The 24941-nt window shown below is 44.8% G+C and overlaps 1 protein-coding gene across 7 annotated transcripts in view; it reads right to left on the reverse strand.

Moving 5' to 3' along the window:
• Positions 1-581: 581 nt before the first annotated feature.
• LOC128696241 (peroxisomal sarcosine oxidase) overlaps positions 582-24941 on the reverse strand; it is a 184629-nt gene continuing 160269 nt past the window's right edge. For 4 of the 7 annotated variants that reach the window (XM_070092558.1, XM_070092557.1, XM_070092559.1 and 1 more), the window contains one exon: positions 19648-19746. In XM_070092558.1, the coding sequence (XP_069948659.1) occupies positions 19651-19746 (96 nt within the window). In that variant the 3' untranslated portion in view covers positions 19648-19650. Of the gene's footprint in view, positions 2128-19647; positions 19747-24941 lie in introns of those variants that run through there. The other 3 variants (XR_011392938.1, XR_011392937.1, XM_070092561.1) reach the window with 3 other exon arrangements.

Below are 24941 nucleotides of genomic sequence, written 5' to 3' on the forward strand. Positions count from 1 at the left end.
CGTTATCCAGATTGTATTAATGTATTAGGTTAGGATGTATTAGGGACCTATGGTAACGTGAAAGCTCTCTTTTTCACCCCTTTGGCTTTATGTCGTGAATAAAGCTGAGCTTTATCTAAGAGTTGGATGGTTGAGAAGAAAGGCAGTCCCATTTGGTACCATGTTGGCACGGTTACCAATGGGAGGTGGGAGCCTATTCCTGAGCCCTCTTGGGGTGGGGGTGTGGCATTCAAAGTGTACATAATCTTTATTCGGGGCATGTACACACCCTCATTGAAAGGCTATCTCCCCCAACCAGCGAACTAGTATCAGGGATTGGACGATGGGGCCACGTTGTTCGATCAGTACCCAGGTTCAGCCAATGAGAAGATGGTTTTCGCAATCGCAGAGGTGTTTTGGGCACCACCCGCCTGTCTGCCCTTGTCATTTCCATTCTAGAGCTGGTTGAAGCACGGTCTGCTCTCTAGCGGCTTCTATTCTGCCTTGTTTACCGTGGCGTGCACTAATACCTGTTGTACAATAGGTATTAGTGCACGTGTACATCTGTTCTTACTTGGTGAAAGGATAATGTAAGTCAAAAGTTTTCTGCTGTGTTTATTTTGCTTCCTTTACACTCAGGATAACAGGCCTTTGGATTCCTAGGTTGTAATAAGATCTAAGACCCAGAGCTACAACCTACAGTAAAGTATATCACAGCAGGTGATACAAGACCCAGAGCTACAACCTACAGTAAAGTAGATCACTAGCAGGAGATCTAAGACCCAGAGCTACAACCTACAGTAAAGTAGATCACAGCAGGTGATATAAGACCCAGAGCTACAACCTGCAGTAAAGTATATCACAGCAGGTGATACAAGACCCAGAGCTACAACCTACAGTAAAGTATATCACAGCAGGTGATACAAGACCCAGAGCTACAACCTACAGTAAAGTATATCACAGCAGGTGATACAAGACCCAGAGCTACAACCTACAGTAAAGTATATCACAGCAGGTGATACAAGACCCAGAGCTACAACCTACAGTAAAGTATATCACAGCAGGTGATACAAGACCCAGAGCTACAACCTACAGTAAAGTATATCACAGCAGGTGATACAAGACCCAGAGCTACAACCTACGTGGTGATAAATAAGACACACTGAACTAAAGAAGCCAACCAGTGACTTCTTCAGTTCAATATAGAGAAACGACAGAAGATGAGAATTTTGAGGTAATGAGTCCCTCAGGCTGGAGTTGATGAGTCAACGTGTTGAGTCCATTCTTACAGGATTCATTACCTTTGTAACTTGTGAGTTCATTACCTTTGTACCTAGTTCAGCTATCAAACTTTGGAGCCCAGTCCCTGGACCCATTACGTACCTCTGTAATCTGTAAATACCTTTGTAACTTGTCATAATTGTGACTAGACCTACCTGGAGTTCATTACCTTTGTAAATTGTGAGTTCATTACCTTTGTAAATTATGATTTCATTACCTCTGTAACTTGCTCAGCTATCAAAACTTTGGGGTCCAGTCCCTGGACCAATTATGTACCTCTGTAATCTTTTGACTACCGCCCACAGGATGGGTATGGGGTGCATAATAAACATATTAAACTTAAACATCAGTCTTGGTACAAGTGCCAAGATTGATGGACTCAGCGCATAGACTCCAAGCTCAGGGACTGATTACTTCAAACTTCTCATCGTTTGTTTCTCATCATTGTACTGAAGAAGTCACTGACTGACGAAACATTTCCGGAATAAAGAATCCTAAGTGTTGCACAAGTGCTTTTTCTTATCATCTTGTGGGGTTATCTAAATTATTTATTCAAACCAACGAACTGTTAAGAAAATTAAAATAAACATTGAAAAAGAGATACCAGAGTTGTGTTCATTCTGACACAATTATGTAATTACAATTCTGAGGAAATAATCGACCTTGAGAACTCTTTCCAGAATTGATGGAAGATATAAACTGAACAATGAATAGTAGCTTGTTTACAAGGATGTTGTGTCTGGTAGCATCTGGTTCATGGTGTGAACCTGGAGGCGGAGAAGACCGACAGGTCGTGAAGGGGGTCACGACCCAACGCTAGATGACACAGGTCCAGGCCAATGCTAGGTGCTATCTTGAAGCCTGATCCTGTGTGTGAGAAACACCTTTATCAGAAGCACTGAGGACGTACGAATATATGTACATACAAACTAATGCATCAGCCTTACAGTGGTGCCTATGCTAACCTTCTTATGGTGTAGAAATATACCTAGTTGGACGAATCTTATTGTGGCTAGCTGGTCCAGTGGCTAACGCGACGGTCTGGAGTTTTGAGACTCTCTGATAGCGGGTTCTATCCCCGCCCGTGGTATGGTTTGTTTGCAATCGTGTCATTACGATTTCGTGAGTCATGAAATATACACAAACAGTGTTTGTGTATATTTCGCCTGTTCTTGCGAATTCCTTGCATTGTTAAAATCTCTACTAAGGCTGATGCATGCAGGGGATGAGATGAAAAGCTGTAAGCCTTCTCCCTGAAAGCTGGCTGCCTTGGATTAACGTCTAGCGCAAGCTGGGCGCCAAGGTATTGGTCCAGTGTGGTGAGAATGGTAAAGCACTGCATACCTTGTTCCAAGGTTCGTAGATTCGAGTCTCCTTCGGCCAAAGATCAGTGTTATATATATATATATATATATATATATATATATATATATATATATATATATATATATATATATATATACACGTGTGTGTACTCACCTATTTGTGGTTGCAGGGGTCGAGTCCTAGCTCCTGGCCCCGCCTCTGTGTGTGTGTGTGTGTGTGTGTGTGTGTGTGTGTGTGTGTGTGTGTGTGTGTGTGTGTAATGTGAGTAGTCACGAAAGCGCTTGGAATTTCATATCCCTCGTTGGTGTTTCCCCATATTCAAACTTCCTGGAGTCCTTACTGTTTCCACTGTGAATACTTCTCTCAATCTCTAGTTGAGTTCCTAACATACTTCTTGGTCGTTTCTTGTGAGCTCCCCACTTTCCTTCCTCAGCCTGATTACCTGGTCTCTAACTGATGTTTTCCTCCTGATATGGCTATACAACAGCTTTGGGTCAGACTTGACTTTTGATGCTATGTCGTTTTCATACTGTCGCTGGGCCTCCCTCCTTATCTGTGCATATTGGTTTCTGGCTTTTCTACTAATCTCTTTATTTGCCTGGGTCCTTTGGTTTTTTTTTCCATTCTCTAGCACTCTTAGTTTTTGCCTCCCTACACTTTTGGGTGAACCAAGGGCTCGTTCTGGTCTTTCCATTATTTATGTTGCCCTTGGGAACAAACCTCTTCTCTGCCTCCTTGCATTTTGTTTTGTCATAGAGTCCATTTCGCTTTCTGATTTTCCTACCAATTCTCTTTCACACTGAGCCTCTTGCAGGAAGTTCCTTGTGTCTGTGTAGTCTCTCCTTCTGTAGTTTGGCTTATCACATCCTATTCCTGCTACCCTCTCCACTTATAACTCAACTATGTATTCTAAGCTCAGAACCACGTGAACATTAACTCAAAGGGGCCATTCGAATGTGGTATCCTCGATGTCTGAACTACTCAAGGTGAATACTAGGTCCAGTCTCGTTGGTACATCCTCACGTCTCTCTGGTAGTGTCCTTAACATGTTGATGCATGAGGTTATCCAGCACCACATCCATCTTCTTGGTTCTCCATGTTTTGGGACTCCCATGTGGCTCCAGGTTTTCCCAGTCAATTTCCTTGTGATTGAAATATCCCATATGTATGTGTGTGTACTCATCTAGTTGAGGTTGCAGGGGTCGAGTCAGAGCTCCTGGCCCCGCCTCTTCACTGATAGTGTGATGTAGTCCAGCTGGGCTTGTGAGGTCTCTGGGGAGACCTAATTTAACCAATTATATGGTCACACCTTGCCTTGGCAAACGTCTGTAGCCACGCCCACGTCTGAGGTCTTTTGTTCTTGACGCCTCAGACCTAGGCGTCAGGTCGTACACGTGGTTGTGGAGGGTGCTTGGACCACCATAAAAGCCCAAGGAAGAGCTGAGTAGGGAGATTCGTGCGGAGCTGCTGCTGGGGTGCAGAGCTCCTGAGCAGACTTCGAGCGGAGCTGCTGCTGGGGTGCAGGGCTCGGGAGAAGGCTGCTGAAGTCTCTGGAGGAGACTGTTGGAGGCATTGGGCAGAGTACTGGCTTGGCGCCGTACTCGTGCTGTGTAGGTCTTGGGACCTGTGGCTTAGTTCCTGTGATGAACTGCTCTCTGTGCTACATTGTAAGTTTATTCATTTTGGTCAAGTTGATTGTGTTCCTTGTCTCACTGCCTATGTGTACCATCCCATTTATCTAAACCACAATAATGTTCTGCTCCCAAATATATTATTGTACAAAGACTTAATAATAAACTGTGTTTGAGTAGAATAGCAATATTCACGGCCCACCGTTATTTTTTTTTTCTTATATTTTATTATGTTTATATGAGTGAAGAATGGGCGAGGCATATGTTAGTGAGTAGTGTAGAGTTAATGAGAGTGTCGTGGTGGTCACCACTGACCTGTCATTGCCTACCTGCCTCCACTAATCATCTCACTCCTACCACCTCGCCTGCCTCTCCCCTGCCTACATAATCCCTTACTCCCATATTCCCCACTTATATAAAATTCATTCCGATACCCCCTGCATGACATGGTGTCTAGGCGGTGGTGGTTCTTGTTATTTTTATAGTGGGGACAAGTCCCATGTGCCTTATTTTTGACTGCTCGGTTGTACTTGTTATGCTACCATTTGCTACCACTTTTTTTTTTCTTGTGTGTGTGGAATCTAAAGTGAATATCTGTGTGATATTGTAGTCCTAGTGACCTTGACTGTCCTTTTTTGGCGGTGGGTCTGAGTAGTTGTTTGGGTGTAGTGTTGTGTTTGGTGGAGTTGGTTGTTGGTTTGAGATAAATGGTGGAGAATATCAGTATTTGGGTGAGACTTTTGGGGGAAGCAGTTGCTGGCCGAAGTTGAATATTTACAGAGGAATGAGAAGTCACCCAGCCCGCCTTGGAAGACTTACCCACAACTGTCACCCATTGAAGAGTTGCCTATGATTGCTGTCCACCTGATGTGCCCAGTCACCCAGCTGATATGCCCAGTCACCCAGCTGATGTGCCCCAGTAGATGTATTGCTGCCCTGGTCTGTCATCCAGTGTAGTGGGTGTCTGTCTGCGTCACCCAGCCTCTGTGACCATCACCCACGGACCGCCAGTTACCCGCAGTTGCCAAGGATGGGTGACCGCACCTGCTGTTGATGACCTGAAGTGACCTCACCTCACCCAGAGCAACTGACCATTGCCTGCTACTGCTGATGTCGGCTACTGTGATGCTGTCTGCTATGCTGTGGCCGTGCTGTGATGCTGTCTGCTATGCTGTGGCCGTGCTGTGATGCTGTCTGCTATGCTGTGGCCGTGCTGTGATGCTGTCTGCTATGCTGTGGCCGTGCTGTGATGCTGTCTGCTATGCTGTGGCCGTGCTGTGATGCTGTCTGCTATGCTGTGGCCGTGCTGTGTGCTGCTGTGATACGGCCTTGCTATGATGTTGAGATGCTGCGGCCGTGCTGTGATGCTGGGACCGTGCTGCGATGCTGTGGCCGTGCTGTGTGCTGCTGTGATGCGGCCGTGCTGTGATGTTGAGATGCTGCGGTCGTGCGATGATGTTGAGATGCTGCGGCCGTGCTGTGATGCTGGGACCGTGCTGCGATGCTGTGGCCGTGCTGTGTGCTGCTGTGATACGGCCGTGCTGTGATGCTGCGATGCTGCCTAGCTCAAGAGGAGGAGATGGCGGTGATGCTGCAGTGGTGTGTGAGGGATTCTGGCTGGTGTGCCAGGACAGGAGAATCTACTATGAAGGAGTTGCCATCCTCGGAGATGTGGAAGGAAGTGAGCCGCGGAGATGGACTCCAGCTGTTGGGACCAGCCTGCTTTCAAGGGCGGTATGGAGGCGTATCCTGCCTTGCTGGTCGACCTGTACGACCGGTATGCGGGGATGCCCTGCCAGCCATGAGAGACAATTGAGAGTGTGAGATGTCCCCAGCCTACTTTGACTTGCCAGAAGTGTTAGTGTTACCTGTATGAAATAAGGGGACCTTGAATACGGTCCAGTGATTATGGCCGCCTTGTTTTATGAGGCCAGTGAATCCTAGTAGTGGCATAGGATAATGGAGGGTCTTAGCTGTGATGCCTGCCCTGTCTCGATTTTCAGATGTTGTAGTGTGCATGTGAAGTGTGCCGAAAATGCGACCTTGGTGGTCGTGAAGTGGTCCAGTTGCAGTTACTTGAAAGAATGCAACCCGTTGGAGCAGTTTTCCACGCCATAGAAGCGTAGAGAGGTTTGGCCCAATGGTTAACGTGCGAGGGTGACTAGCATTGGCTAGTGCATTTCTAGTAGAAGTAGGGAAGGCACTGGAGCCCGATATTTAGGTTTAGGGAGAAATGACGGGTAAAGAGGCTTTGCACCAGAGAGCGACTATTATGCTGGCCAACTGCCAGGTGTACTGATTATGCTGCCTTGTGGTAGTTGAGGAGGTTGAGGGAAATATAATTGTATTATGTATAATTTTGTCTTTGTATTGTAATAGATTTAAGGGATTAGGATTAAAATAGTCTAATAACTAGGACAAATTGTCCTAGTTCTCAGATATTTTAAATTGGGGGAGAAAGGGGGATGTGATGTAGTCCAGCTGGGCTTGTGAGGTCTCTGGGGAGACCTAATTTAACCAATTATATGGTCACACCTTGCCTTGGCAAACGTCTGTAGCCACGCCCAGGTCTGAGGTCTTTTGTTCTTGACGCCTCAGACCTAGGCGTCAGGTCGTACACGTGGTTGTGGAGGGTGCTTGGACCACCATAAAAGCCCAAGGAAGAGCTGAGTAGGGAGATTCGTGCGGAGCTGCTGCTGGGGTGCAGAGCTCCTGAGCAGAGACTTCGAGCGGAGCTGCTGCTGGGGTGCAGGGCTCGGGAGAAGGCTGCTGAAGTCTCTGGAGGAGACTGTTGGAGGCATTGGGCAGAGTACTGGCTTGGCGCCGTACTCGTGCTGTGTAGGTCTTGGGACCTGTGGCTTAGTTCCTGTGATGAACTGCTCTCTGTGCTACATTGTAAGTTTATTCATTTTCGTCAAGTTGATTGTGTTCCCTGTCTCACTGCCTATGTGTACCATCCCATTTATCTAAACCACAATAATGTTCTGCTCCCAAATATATTATTGTACAAAGACTTAATATAAACTGTGTTTGAGTATAATAGCAATATTCACGGCCCACCGTTATTTATTCTTTTTTCTTATATTTTATTTTTTTTATTTTCAAGTAGTGAGAGGGTGAGTAGTGTGGTGAGTAGAGTAAATGAGAGGTGAAGGTGGTCACCAGTGACCTCACATTACCTACCTACCTCCGCATACATCTCTCCTACCACCTCGCCGCATGTCCCCTACCTACTAACTCCCTCCTCTTACCCCCATATTCCCCTAATCATTAGCCCCCTACATGACAATAGCTACTAGGTCACTCTCCCTGAACCGTGAGCTTTATCATACCTCTGCTTAAAGCTATGTATGGATCCTGCCTCCACTACATTGCTTCCCAAACTATTCCACTTACTGACTACTCTGTGGCTAAAGAAATACTTCCTAACATCCCAGTGATCCATCTGTGTCTTCAACTTCCAACTGTGTCCCTGTGTTACTGTGTCCAATCTCTGGAACATCCTGTCTTTGTCCACCTTGTCAATTCCTCTCAGTATTTTGTATGTCGTTATCATGTCCCCCCCTATCTCTCCTGTCCTCCAGTGTCGTCAGGTTGATTTCCCTTAACCTCTCCTCGTAGAACATACCTCTTAGCTCTGGGACTAGCCTTGTTGCAAAACTTTGCACTTTCTCTAGTTTCTTTACGTGCTTGGCTAGGTGTGGGTTCTAAACTGGTGCCGCATACTCCAATATGGGCCTAACGTACACGGTGTACAGGGTCCTGAACGATTCCTTATTAAGATGTCGGAATGCTGTTATGAGGTTTGATAGGTGCCCATATGCTGCAGCCGTTATTTGGTTGATGTGCGCTTCAGGAGATGTGCCTGGTGTTATACTCACCCCAAGATCTTTTTCCTTGAGTGAGGTTTGTAGTCTCTGGCCCCCTAGAATGTACTCCGTCTGCAGTCTTCTTTGCCCTTCCCCAATCTTCATGACTTTGCACTTGATGGGATTGAACTCCAGGAGCCAATTGCTGGACCAGGTCTGCAGCCTGTCCAGATCCCTTTGTAGTTCTGCCTGATCTTCGATCGAGTGAATTCTTCTCATCAACTTCACGTCATCTGCAAACAGGGACACCTCAGAGTCTATTCCTTCCGTAATGTCGTTCACAAATACCAGAAACAGCACTGGTCCTAGGATTGACCCCTGTGGGACCCCGCTGGTCACAGGTGCCCACTCTGACACCTCGCCACGTACCATGACTCGCTGCTGTCTTCCTGACAGGTATTCCCTGGTCCATTGTAGTGCCTTCCCTGTTATCCCTGCTTGGTCCTCCAGTTTTTGCACCAATCTGTGTGGAACTGTGTCAAACGCCTTTTTGCAGTCCAAGAATATGCAATCCACCCACCCCTCTCTCTCTTGTCTTACTGCTGTCACCATGTCATAGAACTCCAGTAGGTTTGTGACACAGGATTTTCCGTCCCTGAAACCATGTTGGCTGCTGTTGATGAGATCATTCCTTTCTAGATGTTCCACCACTCTTCTCCTGACAATCCTCTCCATGATTTTGCATAATATACATGCCAGTGACACTGGTCTGTAGTTTAGTACTTCATGTCTGTCTCCTTTTTTGAAGATTGGGACTACATTTGCTGTCTTCCATGCCTCAGGCAATCTCCCTGTTTCGATAGATGTATTGAATATTGTTGTTAGGGGTACACATAGTGCCTCTGCTTCCTCTCTCAGGACCCATGGAGAGATGTCATCCGGTCCCATTGCCTTTGAGGTATCTAGCTCACTCAGAAGCCTCTTCACTTCTTCCTCAGTTGTGTGTACTGTGTCCAGCACTTGGTGGTGTACCCCACCTCTCCGTCTTTCTGGAGCCCCTTCTGTCTCCTCTTTGAACACTTCTTTGAATCTCTTGTTGAGTTCCTCATATACTTCACGGTCATTTCTTGTTGTCTCTCCTCCTTCCTTCCTTAGCCTAATTACCTGGTCCTTGACTGATGTTTTCCTCCTGATGTGGCTGTATAACAGCTTCAGGTCAGATTTGGCTTTCGCTGCTGTCGTTTTCGTACTGTCATTGGGCCTCCCTTCTTATCTGTGCATATTCATTTCTGGCTCTACGACTGCTCTCCTTATTCTCCTGGGTCCTTTGCCTTCTATATTTCATCCATTCCCTAGCACACTTGGTTTTTGCCTCCCTGTACCTTTGGGTGAACCATGGGCTCATCCTGGCTTTTTCATTATTCCTGTTACCCTTGGGTACAAACCTATCCTCAGCCTCCTTGCAACTGGTTGTTACATATTCCATCATCTCATTAACTGGCTTCCCTGCCAGTTCTCTGTCCCACTGAACCCCGTTCAGGGAGTTCCTAATTCCCGTGTACTAACCTTGTAGTTTGGCTTCATTCGTCCTGGCCTTCCTGCTTCTCCCTCCACTTGTAGCTCTACTGTGTATTCGAAGCTTAAAACCACATGATCGCTGGCCCCAAGGGGTCTTTCGTATGTGAAGTCCTCAATATCTGCACTACTGAAGATGAATACTAGGTCCAGTCTTTCTGTGTTTGTGTGTGTGTGTGTGTGTGTGTGTGTGTGTGTGTGTGTCCACTCACTTAGTTGTACTTGCCTAGTTGAGGTTGCAGGGGACGAGACTCAGCTCCTGGCCCCGCCTCTTCACCGAACGCTACTAGGTCCTCTCTCTCCCTGCTCCATGAACTTTATCATACCTCCTCTCAAAGCTATGTATTGTTCCTGCCTCCACTACCTCACTTGCTAGACTATTCCACTTCCTGACTACTCTATGATTGAAGAAATACTTCCTAACATCCCTTTGACTCATCGAAGTCTTCAACCTCCAATTGTGACCCCTTGTTTCTGTGTCGCATCTCTTGTTAATTCCTCTCAGTATTTTATATATCGTTATCAATTTCTCGCAGTATTTTATATGTCGTTATCATGTCTCCCTAACCCCCCCTATCCTCCAGTGTCGTCCGTCCGATTTCCCTTAACCTTTCTTCGTAGGACAATCTCTTTAGCTTTGAGACTTGTCTTGTTGCAAACCTTTGCACTTTCTGTAATTTCTTGACGTGCTTGACCAGGTGTGGATTCGAAACTGGCGCTGCAAACTCCAATATGGGTCTTACGTACATGGTGTATAGAGTCTTGAACGATTCCTTACTGAAGTATTGGAACGTTATTCTCAGGTTTGCCAGGCGCCCATATGCTGCAGCAGTTATCTGGTTAATGTGCGCCTCAGGAGATATGCTCGGTATTATACTCACACCAAGATTATTTTCCTTGAGTGAGGTTTGCAGTCTTTGGCCACCTAGATTATACTCTGTCTGCGGTCATTAATTCCCTTCCCCGATCTGCATGACTTTGTATTTGGCAGAGTTAAATTCAAAGAATCAATTGCTGGACCAGGCTTGTAGCCTATCCAGGTCTCTTTGTAGTCCTGCCTGATCCTCATCCGATTGAATTCTCCTCATTAACTTCACATCGTCTGCAAACAGGGACACTTCTGAGTCTATCCCTTCCATCATGTCATTCACATATACCAAAAATAGCACTGGTGGTAGGACTGACCCCTGTGGAACCCTGCTTGTCATTGGCGCCCACTGTGATACCTCATCACGTACCATGACTCGTTGTTGCCTCCCTGTCAGATATTCTCTGATCCACTGCAGTGCCCTTCCTGTTGTATGTGCCTAATTCTCTAGTTTTTGCACTAATCTCTTGTGAGGAACTGTGTCGAAGGCCTTCCTGCAGACCAAGAAACTGCAATGTGTCCACCTCTCACTTTAGTGTCTTACTTCAGTTACCTTGTCATAAAACTCCAGTAGGTATGTGACACAGGTGTGTGTGTGTGTGTGTGTGTATACTCACTTATTTGTGGTTGCAGGGGTCGAGTCAAAGCGTGTGTGTGAGTGTGTGTGTGTGTGTGTGTGTGTGTGTGTGTTGAGCTAACATTATCAGTATAACTTCAGTAGTAGCAATAATTGCATCACAGCAGCAGAAGTAGTATCAACAACTGCAATACATCATCAGTATCAGTTAGAGCAGAGGCTACAATACCACCAGTAACAACCATACACAACTTGAGCACCAGTCAGAGCAGAGGCTACAATATCACCAGTAACAACCACACACAACTTGAGCACCAGACAGAGCAGAGGCTACAATAACACCAGTAACAACCATACACAACTTGAGCACCAGTCAGAGCAGAGGCTACAATACCACCAGTAACAACCATACACAACTTGAGCACCAGTTAGAGCAGAGGCTACAATATCACCAGTAACAACCATACACAACTTGAGCACCAGTCAGAGCAGAGGCTACAATACCACCAGTAACAACCATACACAACTTGAGCACCAGTTAGAGCAGAGGCTACAATACCACCAGTAACAACCACACACAACTTGAGCACCAGTCAGAGCAGAGGCTACAATATCACCAGTAACAACCACACACAACTTGAGCACCAGTCAGAGCAGAGGCTACAATATCACCAGTAACAACCATACACAACTTGAGCACCAGTCAGAGCAGAGGCTACAATATCACCAGTAACAACCACACACAACTTGAGCACCAGTCAGAGCAGAGGCTACAATATCACCAGTAACAACCATACACAACTTGAGCACCAGTCAGAGCAGAGGCTACAATATCACCAGTAACAACCACACACAACTTGAGCACCAGTTAGAGCAGAGGCTACAATACCACCAGTAACAACCATACACAACTTGAGCACCAGTCAGAGCAGAGGCTACAATACCACCAGTAACAACCACACACAACTTGAGCACCAGTCAGAGCAGAGGCTACAATACCACCAGTAACAACCATACACAACTTGAGCACCAGTTAGAGCAGAGGCTACAATACCACCAGTAACAACCATACACAACTTGAGCACCAGTCAGAGCAGAGGCTACAATACCACCAGTAACAACCATACACAACTTGAGCACCAGTCAGAGCAGAGGCTACAATACCACCAGTAACAACCATACACAACTTGAGCACCAGTCAGAGCAGAGGCTACAATACCACCAGTAACAACCATACACAACTTGAGCACCAGTTAGAGCAGAGGCTACAATACCACCAGTAACAACCATACACAACTTGAGCACCAGTTAGAGCAGAGGCTACAATATCACCAGTAACAACCATACACAACTTGAGCACCAGTCAGAGCAGAGGCTACAATACCACCAGTAACAACCACACACAACTTGAGCACCAGTCAGAGCAGAGGCTACAATACCACCAGTAACAACCATACACAACTTGAGCACCAGTCAGAGCAGAGGCTACAATACCACCAGTAACAACCACACACAACTTGAGCACCAGTCAGAGCAGAGGCTACAATACCACCAGTAACAACCACACACAACTTGAGCACCAGTCAGAGCAGAGGCTACAATACCACCAGTAACAACCACACACAACTTGAGCACCAGTCAGAGCAGAGGCTACAATACCACCAGTAACAACCATACACAACTTGAGCACCAGTCAGAGCAGAGGCTACAATATCACCAGTAACAACCACACACAACTTGAGCACCAGTCAGAGCAGAGGCTACAATATCACCAGTAACAACCACACACAACTTGAGCACCAGTCAGAGCAGAGGCTACAATACCACCAGTAACAACCACACACAACTTGAGCACCAGTCAGAGCAGAGGCTACAATACCACCAGTAACAACCATACACAACTTGAGCACCAGTCAGAGCAGAGGCTACAATACCACCAGTAACAACCATACACAACTTGAGCACCAGTCAGAGCAGAGGCTACAATAGAGCAGAGGCTACACCAGTAACAACCATACACAACTTGAGCACCAGTCAGAGCAGAGGCTACAATACCACCAGTAACAACCATACACAACTTGAGCACCAGTTAGAGCAGAGGCTACAATATCACCAGTAACAACCATACACAACTTGAGCACCAGTCAGAGCAGAGGCTACAATACCACCAGTAACAACCACACACAACTTGAGCACCAGTCAGAGCAGAGGCTACAATATCACCAGTAACAACCATACACAACTTGAGCACCAGTCAGAGCAGAGGCTACAATATCACCAGTAACAACCATACACAACTTGAGCACCAGTCAGAGCAGAGGCTACAATAGAGCAGAGGCACCAGTAACAACCACACACAACTTGAGCACCAGTCAGAGCAGAGGCTACAATACCACCAGTAACAACCACACACAACTAGAGCAGAGGCTACAATACCACCAGTAACAACCACACACAACTTGAGCACCAGTCAGAGCAGAGGCTACAATACCACCAGTAACAACCATACACAACTTGAGCACCAGTCAGAGCAGAGGCTACAATACCACCAGTAACAACCATACACAACTTGAGCACCAGTCAGAGCAGAGGCTACAATATCACCAGTAACAACCATACACAACTTGAGCACCAGTCAGAGCAGAGGCTACAATACCACCAGTAACAACCATACACAACTTGAGCACCAGTCAGAGCAGAGGCTACAATATCACCAGTAACAACCATACACAACTTGAGCACCAGTCAGAGCAGAGGCTACAATACCACCAGTAACAACCACACACAACTTGAGCACCAGTTAGAGCAGAGGCTACAATACCACCAGTAACAACCACACACAACTTGAGCACCAGTCAGAGCAGAGGCTACAATATCACCAGTAACAACCACACACAACTTGAGCACCAGTCAGAGCAGAGGCTACAATATCACCAGTAACAACCATACACAACTTGAGCACCAGTCAGAGCAGAGGCTACAATACCACCAGTAACAACCATACACAACTTGAGCACCAGTTAGAGCAGAGGCTACAATATCACCAGTAACAACCACACACAACTTGAGCACCAGTCAGAGCAGAGGCTACAATATCACCAGTAACAACCATACACAACTTGAGCACCAGTCAGAGCAGAGGCTACAATACCACCAGTAACAACCATACACAACTTGAGCACCAGTCAGAGCAGAGGCTACAATACCACCAGTAACAACCATACACAACTTGAGCACCAGTCAGAGCAGAGGCTACAATACCACCAGTAACAACCATACACAACTTGAGCACCAGTCAGAGCAGAGACTACAATACCACCAGTAACAACCACACACAACTTGAGCACCAGTCAGAGCAGAGGCTACAATACCACCAGTAACAACCATACACAACTTGAGCACCAGTCAGAGCAGAGACTACAATACCACCAGTAACAACCACACACAACTTGAGCACCAGTCAGAGCAGAGGCTACAATACCACCAGTAACAACCATACACAACTTGAGCACCAGTCAGAGCAGAGGCTACAATACCACCAGTAACAACCACACACAACTTGAGCACCAGTCAGAGCAGAGGCTACAATACCACCAGTAACAACCACACACAACTTGAGCACCAGTTAGAGCAGAGGCTACAATACCACCAGTAACAACCACACACAACTTGAGCACCAGTCAGAGCAGAGGCTACAATACCACCAGTAACAACCACACACAACTTGAGCACCAGTTAGAGCAGAGGCTACAATACCACCAGTAACAACCATACACAACTTGAGCACCAGTCAGAGCAGAGGCTACAATATCACCAGTAACAACCATACACAACTTGAGCACCAGTTAGAGCAGAGGCTACAATACCACCAGTAACAACCATACACAACTTGAGCACCAGTCAGAGCAGAGGCTACAATATCACCAGTAACAACCATACACAACTTGAGCACCAGTTAGAGCAGAGGCTACAATACCACCAGTAACAACCATACACAACTTGAGCACCAGTCAGAGCAGAGGCTACAATATCACCAGTAACAACCACACACAACTTGAGCACCAGTCAGAGCAGAGGCTACAATATCACCAGTAACAACCATACACAACTTGAGCACCAGTTAGAGCAGAGGCTACAATACCACCAGTAACAACCATACACAACTTGAGCACCAGTCAGAGCAGAGGCTACAATATCACCAGTAACAACCACACACAACTTGAGCACCAGTCAGAGCAGAGGCTACAATATCACCAGTAACAACCATACACAACTTGAGCACCAGTCAGAGCAGAGGCTACAATATCACCAGTAACAACCACACACAACTTGAGCACCAGTTAGAGCAGAGGCTACAATACCACCAGTAACAACCACACACAACTTGAGCACCAGTCAGAGCAGAGGCTACAATACCACCAGTAACAACCACACACAACTTGAGCACCAGTCAGAGCAGAGGCTACAATACCACCAGTAACAACCACACACAACTTGAGCACCAGTCAGAGCAGAGGCTACAATACCACCAGTAACAACCATACACAACTTGAGCACCAGTCAGAGCAGAGGCTACAATACCACCAGTAACAACCATACACAACTTGAGCACCAGTCAGAGCAGAGGCTACAATACCACCAGTAACAACCATACACAACTTGAGCACCAGTCAGAGCAGAGGCTACAATACCACCAGTAACAACCATACACAACTTGAGCACCAGTCAGAGCAGAGACTACAATACCACCAGTAACAACCACACACAACTTGAGCACCAGTCAGAGCAGAGGCTACAATACCACCAGTAACAACCATACACAACTTGAGCACCAGTCAGAGCAGAGACTACAATACCACCAGTAACAACCACACACAACTTGAGCACCAGTCAGAGCAGAGGCTACAATACCACCAGTAACAACCATACACAACTTGAGCACCAGTCAGAGCAGAGGCTACAATACCACCAGTAACAACCACACACAACTTGAGCACCAGTCAGAGCAGAGGCTACAATACCACCAGTAACAACCACACACAACTTGAGCACCAGTTAGAGCAGAGGCTACAATACCACCAGTAACAACCACACACAACTTGAGCACCAGTCAGAGCAGAGGCTACAATACCACCAGTAACAACCACACACAACTTGAGCACCAGTTAGAGCAGAGGCTACAATACCACCAGTAACAACCATACACAACTTGAGCACCAGTCAGAGCAGAGGCTACAATATCACCAGTAACAACCATACACAACTTGAGCACCAGTTAGAGCAGAGGCTACAATACCACCAGTAACAACCATACACAACTTGAGCACCAGTCAGAGCAGAGGCTACAATATCACCAGTAACAACCATACACAACTTGAGCACCAGTTAGAGCAGAGGCTACAATACCACCAGTAACAACCATACACAACTTGAGCACCAGTCAGAGCAGAGGCTACAATATCACCAGTAACAACCACACACAACTTGAGCACCAGTCAGAGCAGAGGCTACAATATCACCAGTAACAACCATACACAACTTGAGCACCAGTTAGAGCAGAGGCTACAATACCACCAGTAACAACCATACACAACTTGAGCACCAGTCAGAGCAGAGGCTACAATATCACCAGTAACAACCACACACAACTTGAGCACCAGTCAGAGCAGAGGCTACAATATCACCAGTAACAACCATACACAACTTGAGCACCAGTCAGAGCAGAGGCTACAATACCACCAGTAACAACCACACACAACTTGAGCACCAGTTAGAGCAGAGGCTACAATACCACCAGTAACAACCACACACAACTTGAGCACCAGTCAGAGCAGAGGCTACAATACCACCAGTAACAACCACACACAACTTGAGCACCAGTCAGAGCAGAGGCTACAATACCACCAGTAACAACCACACACAACTTGAGCACCAGTCAGAGCAGAGGCTACAATACCACCAGTAACAACCATACACAACTTGAGCACCAGTCAGAGCAGAGGCTACAATACCACCAGTAACAACCATTGAGCACCAGTCAGAGCAGAGGCTACAATACCACCAGTAACAACCATACACAACTTGCACCAGTCAGAGCAGAGGCTACAATACCACCAGTAGAGCAGAGGCTACAATACCACAGTAACAACTTGAGCACCAGTCAGAGCAGAGGCTACAATACCACCAGTAACAACCATACACAACTTGAGCACCAGTCAGAGCAGAGGCTACAATACCACCAGTAACAACCACACACAACTTGAGCACCAGTCAGAGCAGAGGCTACAATACCACCAGTAACAACCATACACAACTTGAGCACCAGTCAGAGCAGAGGCTACAATACCACCAGTAACAACCACACACAACTTGAGCACCAGTCAGAGCAGAGGCTACAATACCACCAGTAACCAGTAACAACCATACACAACTTGAGCACCAGTCAGAGCAGAGGATACAATACCACCAGTAACAACCACACACAACTTGAGCACCAGTCAGAGCAGAGGCTACAATACCACCAGTAACAACCATACACAACTTGAGCACCAGTCAGAGCAGAGGCTACAATACCACCAGTAACAACCACACACAACTTGAGCACCAGTCAGAGCAGAGGCTACAATACCACCAGTAACAACCACACACAACTTGAGCACCAGTCAGAGCAGAGGCTACAATACCACCAGTAACAACCACACACAACTTGAGCACCAGTCAGAGCAGAGGCTACAATACCACCAGTAACAACCACACACAACTTGAGCACCAGTCAGAGCAGAGGCTACAATACCACCAGTAACAACCATACACAACTTGAGCACCAGTCAGAGCAGAGGCTACAATACCACCAGTAACAACCATACACAACTTGAGCACCAGTCAGAGCAGAGGCTACAATACAATATCACCAGTAACAACCATACACAACTTGAGCACCAGTCAGAGCAGAGGCTACAATACCACCAGTAACAACCATACACAACTTGAGCACCAGTCAGAGCAGAGGCTACAATACCACCAGTAACAACCATACACAACTTGAGCACCAGTCAGAGCAGAGGCTACAATACCACCAGTAACAACCATACACAACTTGAGCACCAGTCAGAGCAGAGGCTACAATACCACCAGTAACAACCATACACAACTTGAGCACCAGTCAGAGCAGAGGCTACAATACCACCAGTAACAACCATACACAACTTGAGCACCAGTCAGAGCAGAGGCTACAATACCACCAGTAACAACCATACACAACTTGAGCACCAGTCAGAGCAGAGGCTACAATACCACCAGTAACAACCATACACAACTTGAGCACCAGTCAGAGCAGAGGCTACAATACCACCAGTAACAACCATACACAACTTGAGCACCAGTCAGAGCAGAGGCTACAATACCACCAGTAACAACCACACACAACTTGAGCACCAGTCAGAGCAGAGGCTACAATACCACCAGTAACAACCATACACAACTTGAGCACCAGTCAGAGCAGAGGCTACAATATCACCAGTAACAACCATACACAACTTGAGCACCAGTTAGAGCAGAGGCTACAATACCACCAGTAACAACCATACACAACTTGAGCACCAGTCAGAGCAGAGGCTACAATACCACCAGTAACAACCATACACAACTTGAGCACCAGTTAGAGCAGAGGCTACAATACCACCAGTAACAACCATACACAACTTGAGCACCAGTCAGAGCAGAGGCTACAATACCACCAGTAACAACCATACACAACTTGAGCACCAGTCAGAGCAGAGGCTACAATACCACCAGTAACAACCATACACAACTTGAGCACCAGTCAGAGCAGAGGCTACAATACCACCAGTAACAACCATACACAACTTGAGCACCAGTCAGAGCAGAGGCTACAATACCACCAGTAACAACCACACACAACTTGAGCACCAGTCAGAGCAGAGGCTACAATACCACCAGTAACAACCATACACAACTTGAGCACCAGTCAGAGCAGAGGCTACAATATCACCAGTAACAACCATACACAACTTGAGCACCAGTCAGAGCAGAGGCTACAATATCACCAGTAACAACCACACACAACTTGAGCACCAGTCAGAGCAGAGGCTACAATACCACCAGTAACAACCATACACAACTTGAGCACCAGTCAGAGCAGAGGCTACAATACCACCAGTAACAACCATACACAACTTGAGCACCAGTCAGAGCAGAGGCTACAATACCACCAGTAACAACCATACACAACTTGAGCACCAGTCAGAGCAGAGGCTACAATACCACCAGTAACAACCACACACAACTTGAGCACCAGTCAGAGCAGAGGCTACAATACCACCAGTAACAACCACACACAACTTGAGCACCAGTCAGAGCAGAGGCTACAATACCACCAGTAACAACCACACACAACTTGAGCACCAGTCAGAGCAGAGGCTACAATACCACCAGTAACAACCATACACAACTTGAGCACCAGTCAGAGCAGAGGCTACAATACCACCAGTAACAACCACACACAAGAGCACCAGTCAGAGCAGAGGCTACAATACCACCAGTAACAACCAATACCACCAGTAACAACCATACACAAACAACAAGTTATGTACTGATCCACCACCATCTTCTGGTCTGGTGAGCACTGTAACAACAACAAGTTATGTACTGATCCACCACCATCTTCTGGTCTGGTGAGCACTGTAACAACAACTTATGTACTGTCTTCATCTATCATCTTGTACACACTGCACTAGGCCTCTCATAACACTGTCTAGCGCATCGCTCTATCACAAATATTTTACCATTAATAATAATAATAATAATAATAAAAATAATAATAATAATAATAATAATAATAATAATTATAACAACAACAATAATAATAATAATAATAATAATAATTATAACAACAACAATCATAATAATAATAATAATAATAATAATAATAATATTAATAATAATAATAATAACAACAACAACAGCAACAGTAATAATAATAATAATAATAATAATAATAATAATAATAATAATAATAATAATAATAATAATAATTATAACAAAAACAACAACAACAACAATAATAATAATAATAATCATAATAATAATAATAATAATAATAATAATAATAATAATAATAATTATAACAACAATAATAATAACAATAATAATAATATTATTAATAAGGGTGTAGTAGGTAAGTTTGGGGTGCCAGGTGTAAATGATAATGGGAGCCCTTTGATTGAACTTTGTATAGAAAGGGGTTTAGTTATAGGTAATACATATTTTAAGAAAAAGAGGATAAATAAGTATACAAGATATGATGTAGGGCGAAATGACAGTAGTTTGTTGGATTATGTATTGGTAGATAAAAGACTGTTGAGTAGACTTCAGGATGTACATGTTTATAGAGGGGACACAGATATATCAGATCACTTTCTAGTTGTAGCTACACTGAGAGTAAAAGGTAGATGTGATACAAGGAGAATAGAAGCATCAGGGAAGAGAGAGGTGAAGGTTTATAAACTAAAAGAGGAGGCAGTTAGGGAAAGATATAAACAGCTATTGGAGGATAGATGGGCTAATGAGAGCATAGGCAATGGGGTCGAAGAGGTATGGGGTAGGTTTAAAAATGTAGTGTTAGAGTGTTCAGCAGAAGTTTGTGGTTACAGGAAAGTGGGTGCTGGAGGGAAGAGGAGCGATTGGTGGAATGATGCAAAGAGAGTAATAAGGGAGAAAAAGTTAGCATATGAGAAGTTTTTACAAAGTAGAAGTGATGCAAGGAGGGAAGAGTATATGGAGAAAAAGAGAGAGGTTAAGAGAGAGGTGAAGCAATGTAAAAAGAGAGCAAATGAGAGAGTGGGTGAGATGTTATCAACAAATTTTGTTGGAAATAAGAAAAATTTTGGAGTGAGATTAACAAGTTAAGGAAGCCTAGAGAACAGAAGGATTTGTCAGTTAAAAATAGGAGAGGAGAGTTATTAAATGGAGAGTTAGAGGTATTAGGAAGATGGAGGGAATATTTTGAGGAATTGTTAAATGTTGATGAAGATAGGGAAGCTGTGATTTCGTGTATAGGGCAAGGAGGAATAACATCTTGTAGGAGTTAGGAAGAGCCAGTTGTGAGTGTGGGGGAAGTTCGTGAGGCAGTAGGTAAAATGAAAGAGGGTAAGGCAGCCGGGATTGATGGGATAAAGATAGAAATGCTAAAAGCAGGTGGGGATATAGTTTTGGAGTGGTTGGTGCAATTATTTAATAAACGTATGGAAGAGGGTATGGTACCTAGGGATTGGCAGAGAGTATGCAGAATTCCTTTGTATAAAGGCAAAGGAGACAAAAGAGAGTGAAAAATTATAGGGGGATAAGTCTGTTGAGTATACCTGGTAAAGTGTATGGTAGAGTTATTATTGAAAGAATTAAGAGTAAGACGGAGAATAGGATAGCAGATGAACAAGGAGGCTTTAGGAAAGGTAGGGGGTGTGTGGACCAGGTGTTTACAGTGAAACATATAAGTGAACAGTATTTAGATAAGGCTAAAGAGGTCTTTGTGGCATTTATGGATCTGGGAAAGGCGTATGACAGGGTGGATAGGGGGGCAATGTGGCAGATGTTGCAAGTGTATGGTGTAGGAGGTAGGTTACTGAAAGCAGTGAAGAGTTTTTACGAGGATGGTGAGGCTCAAGTTAGAGTATGTAGGAAAGAGGGAAATTATTTCCCAGTAAAAGTGGGACTTAGACAAGGATGTGTGATGTCACCGTGGTTGTTTAATATATTTATAGATGGGGTTGTAAGAGAAGTAAATGCGAGGGTCTTGACAAGAGGCGTGGAGTTAAAAGATAAAGAATCACACATAAAATAGGAGTTGTCACAGTTGCTCTTTGCTGATAGCACTGTGCTCTTGGGAGATTCTGAAGAGAAGTTGCAGAGATTGGTGGATGAATTTGGTAGGGTGTGCAAAAGAAGAAAATTAAAAGTGAATACAGGAAAGAGTAAGGCTATGAGGATAACAAAAAGATTCTGTGATGAAAGATTGGATATCAGATTGGAGGGAGAGAGTATGGAGGAGGTGAATGTATTCAGATATTTGGGAGTGGACGTGTCAGTGGATGGGTCTATGAAAGATGAGGTGAATCATAGAATTGATGAGGGGAAAAGGGTGAGTGGTGTACTTAGGAGTCTGGGAAGACAAAGGATTTTGTCCTTGGAGGCAAAGAGGGGAATGTATGAGAGTATAGTTTTACCAACGCTCTTATATGGGTGTGAAGCATGCGTGATGAATGCTGCAGCGAGGAGAAGACTGGAGGCAGTGGAGATGGCATGTCTGAGGTCAATGTGTGGTGTGAATATAATGCAGAGAATTCGTAGTTTGGAAGTTAGGAGGAGGTGCAGGATTACCAAAACTGTTGTCCAGAGGGCTGAGGAAGGGTTGTTGAGGTGGTTCGGACATGTAGAGAGAATGGAGCGAAACAGAATGACTTCAAGAGTGTATCAGTCTGTAGTGGAAGGAAGGCGGGGAAGGGGTCGACCTAGGAAAGGTTGGAGGGAGGGGGTTGAGAAGGCTTACTCAGCCCTGTAACAACTTCAGACAGTATTATCAAAGCTGGCTCCTCCTCAGAAAAATTAATGAATAGAAAAAGAACAAAAACTGACAAACATAAACAATTTATTTAGAAAATATAAAATATAAAACACTTAAATATGAAATATTAATCCTACATTAAAAAAAATGAAAAATGAAAAATATAAATGATAACTGAATTCAACACTAATATATATATATATAAAACTTGGGTGTCTGGTGTTGGTGACACTGCGTGTTGTTGAAATCGTAGCCGTTGCTGATGATGGGGGGGTCGCAGGTGTTGGTGACAACCCACTGGCTCGTTCTTCACAGATTTTATAGCCATCAATAATCCATCCAGACGATAGGAAAGCAGGTTTTTTCCACTGCAATGATGAGGGGTTATATCCTGCTACTTGCATACACAAACAGGTAAGTGGATCAGAAATTGGGACGTCTCAGAACGTTAGTCCGTCTCCTTCAATTCTACTCGTTGATTGGCAGGTGACCCTCTCTGTCATTTCAAGCTGTAAAGAGAGACAGATTACCCACTGCTTAAGAAATCACTCTCCATTACAAGTACAATACCTAAAAGATGTGGTGATTATTAAAACATTTAACCTATCAAGACTGAAAAGACTAAGTTAATTATTGGTCAAAAGTGAAGCTTTCAACCAATAAGTCCACTAAAATATGATCAGGCATGTACTTACAGTACTGTTGGGAGCTGTGAGCCGAGTGATTTACTGATTGACCGGAGCCCCACACGTCACCTTTCGGGGGGGGGGGGGAAGAGGGAGGAGAAGGGATAGTGGGAGCTAGACTGACCCTACCTTAACAAGTAGCCGGCAATGAAACTATTGTTACTATATACTCCCTCGCTAATCCTATCTATTGAACTTTTCCATCACACTCCCCCATACCAAGACTTATAGTCAAGGAGTATAAGAAGAATAGGCAAAGAAAAAGTTCTAACATGTGGAAGTCGTGTAAGGCAACAAATCTTCTGCTGACTGTCACGACTTAACCAGTCAGAGAAATAATTGGATGAAGCATTGATATACACAATATGGAACTTAAAAGCCTGGAGTGCCATTGTCCACCTCAAGAGGTGACTGTTGGTTCCCTTAAAAGTTTCTAGGTATATCAAAGGTTTGTGGTCCATTTCTAAAATGAATTCTTTTCCCAGCAAATAAAATTTAAGTTTGGAGATACCCCACACAAGGGCCAAACATTCCTTTTCTATGGTGGAGTATCTCGTTTCTGCGGGAAGGAGTTTCTGGCTTAGGAAGCATACAGGGAAGGGAGTACCATCATGGTATTGTAGTAACACTGCACCTAAGCCAGTGTTGGAGGCATCAGTTCTTAAACAAAATGTTTTATTAATATCTGGAATCTTAAGTATAGGGTCTTTTGAAAAGATACTTTTAATCTCATTAAACTTTTCCTGAGCTACGTCGGAAAGTTCAAGAGGTTCCTTCAGAGACTTTTTAAGGAAGTCGGATAAGATGCCTGTAAGATCAGTAAGGTTCGGGATAAACTGTGCATAAAAATTTACAGAACCAAGAAAGCTATGCATGAGCTTCTTGGTTTTGGGGAATTTAAATTCTAATAAAGTTTTCATCTTACTGGGGAGAGGCTGCAGAGAGTTATTAGAAAGTATCAGGTCAAGATATCTAATCTTATTATACCCAAGGAAGCATTTGTTCGGCTTGGCAGTGAGGCCATGTGAGCGCAACCTACGCAAAACTGATGTTAATGTTTGGATATGATCGCCCCACGTGGATGTCATTACGTAAATGTTATCAAAATAAACTGAAACATTTAGCATATTACCCAAGACCTTTCTCATCAGTCTCACGTAGGTAGTACAGGCAGTTACCAAACCGAAGGGCATAGTTCTATATTGCATCAGTCCTTGGTGTGAAGGAAAAGCGGTGTACTGCTTAGATAAAGGATCTAACATTACTTGATGATATGCCTGCGCAATATCAATCTCTGAAAAGAAGGAAGAGTCATAAAATTTGTGTAGATCGCTATCTATTAAGGGCATAGGCTCAGCATCCCACCGAGTTATAGCATTAAGGCCTCTGAAGTCAGTAGCAAGTCTATATGAATTATCCTTCTTAACCATGACTACTGGTGAGCAATATGCAGATACTGAAGGTTCAATGATCTTTAGTTTTAATAATTTGTCTACCTCTCGGTCAAATGCATCCCTAAGGTGAACTGGAACTGGGTATAATTTTCGTTTGATAGGATTGTCTGTCACTAAGTCAATCTTATGGACTACCGTGGAGGTAACACCTGGAATATCAGTAAAGATGTCTGAAAA

This window comes from Cherax quadricarinatus, chromosome 39, assembly GCF_038502225.1.
Source record: "Cherax quadricarinatus isolate ZL_2023a chromosome 39, ASM3850222v1, whole genome shotgun sequence".
Classification (NCBI taxonomy): Eukaryota; Metazoa; Arthropoda; class Malacostraca; order Decapoda; family Parastacidae; genus Cherax; species Cherax quadricarinatus.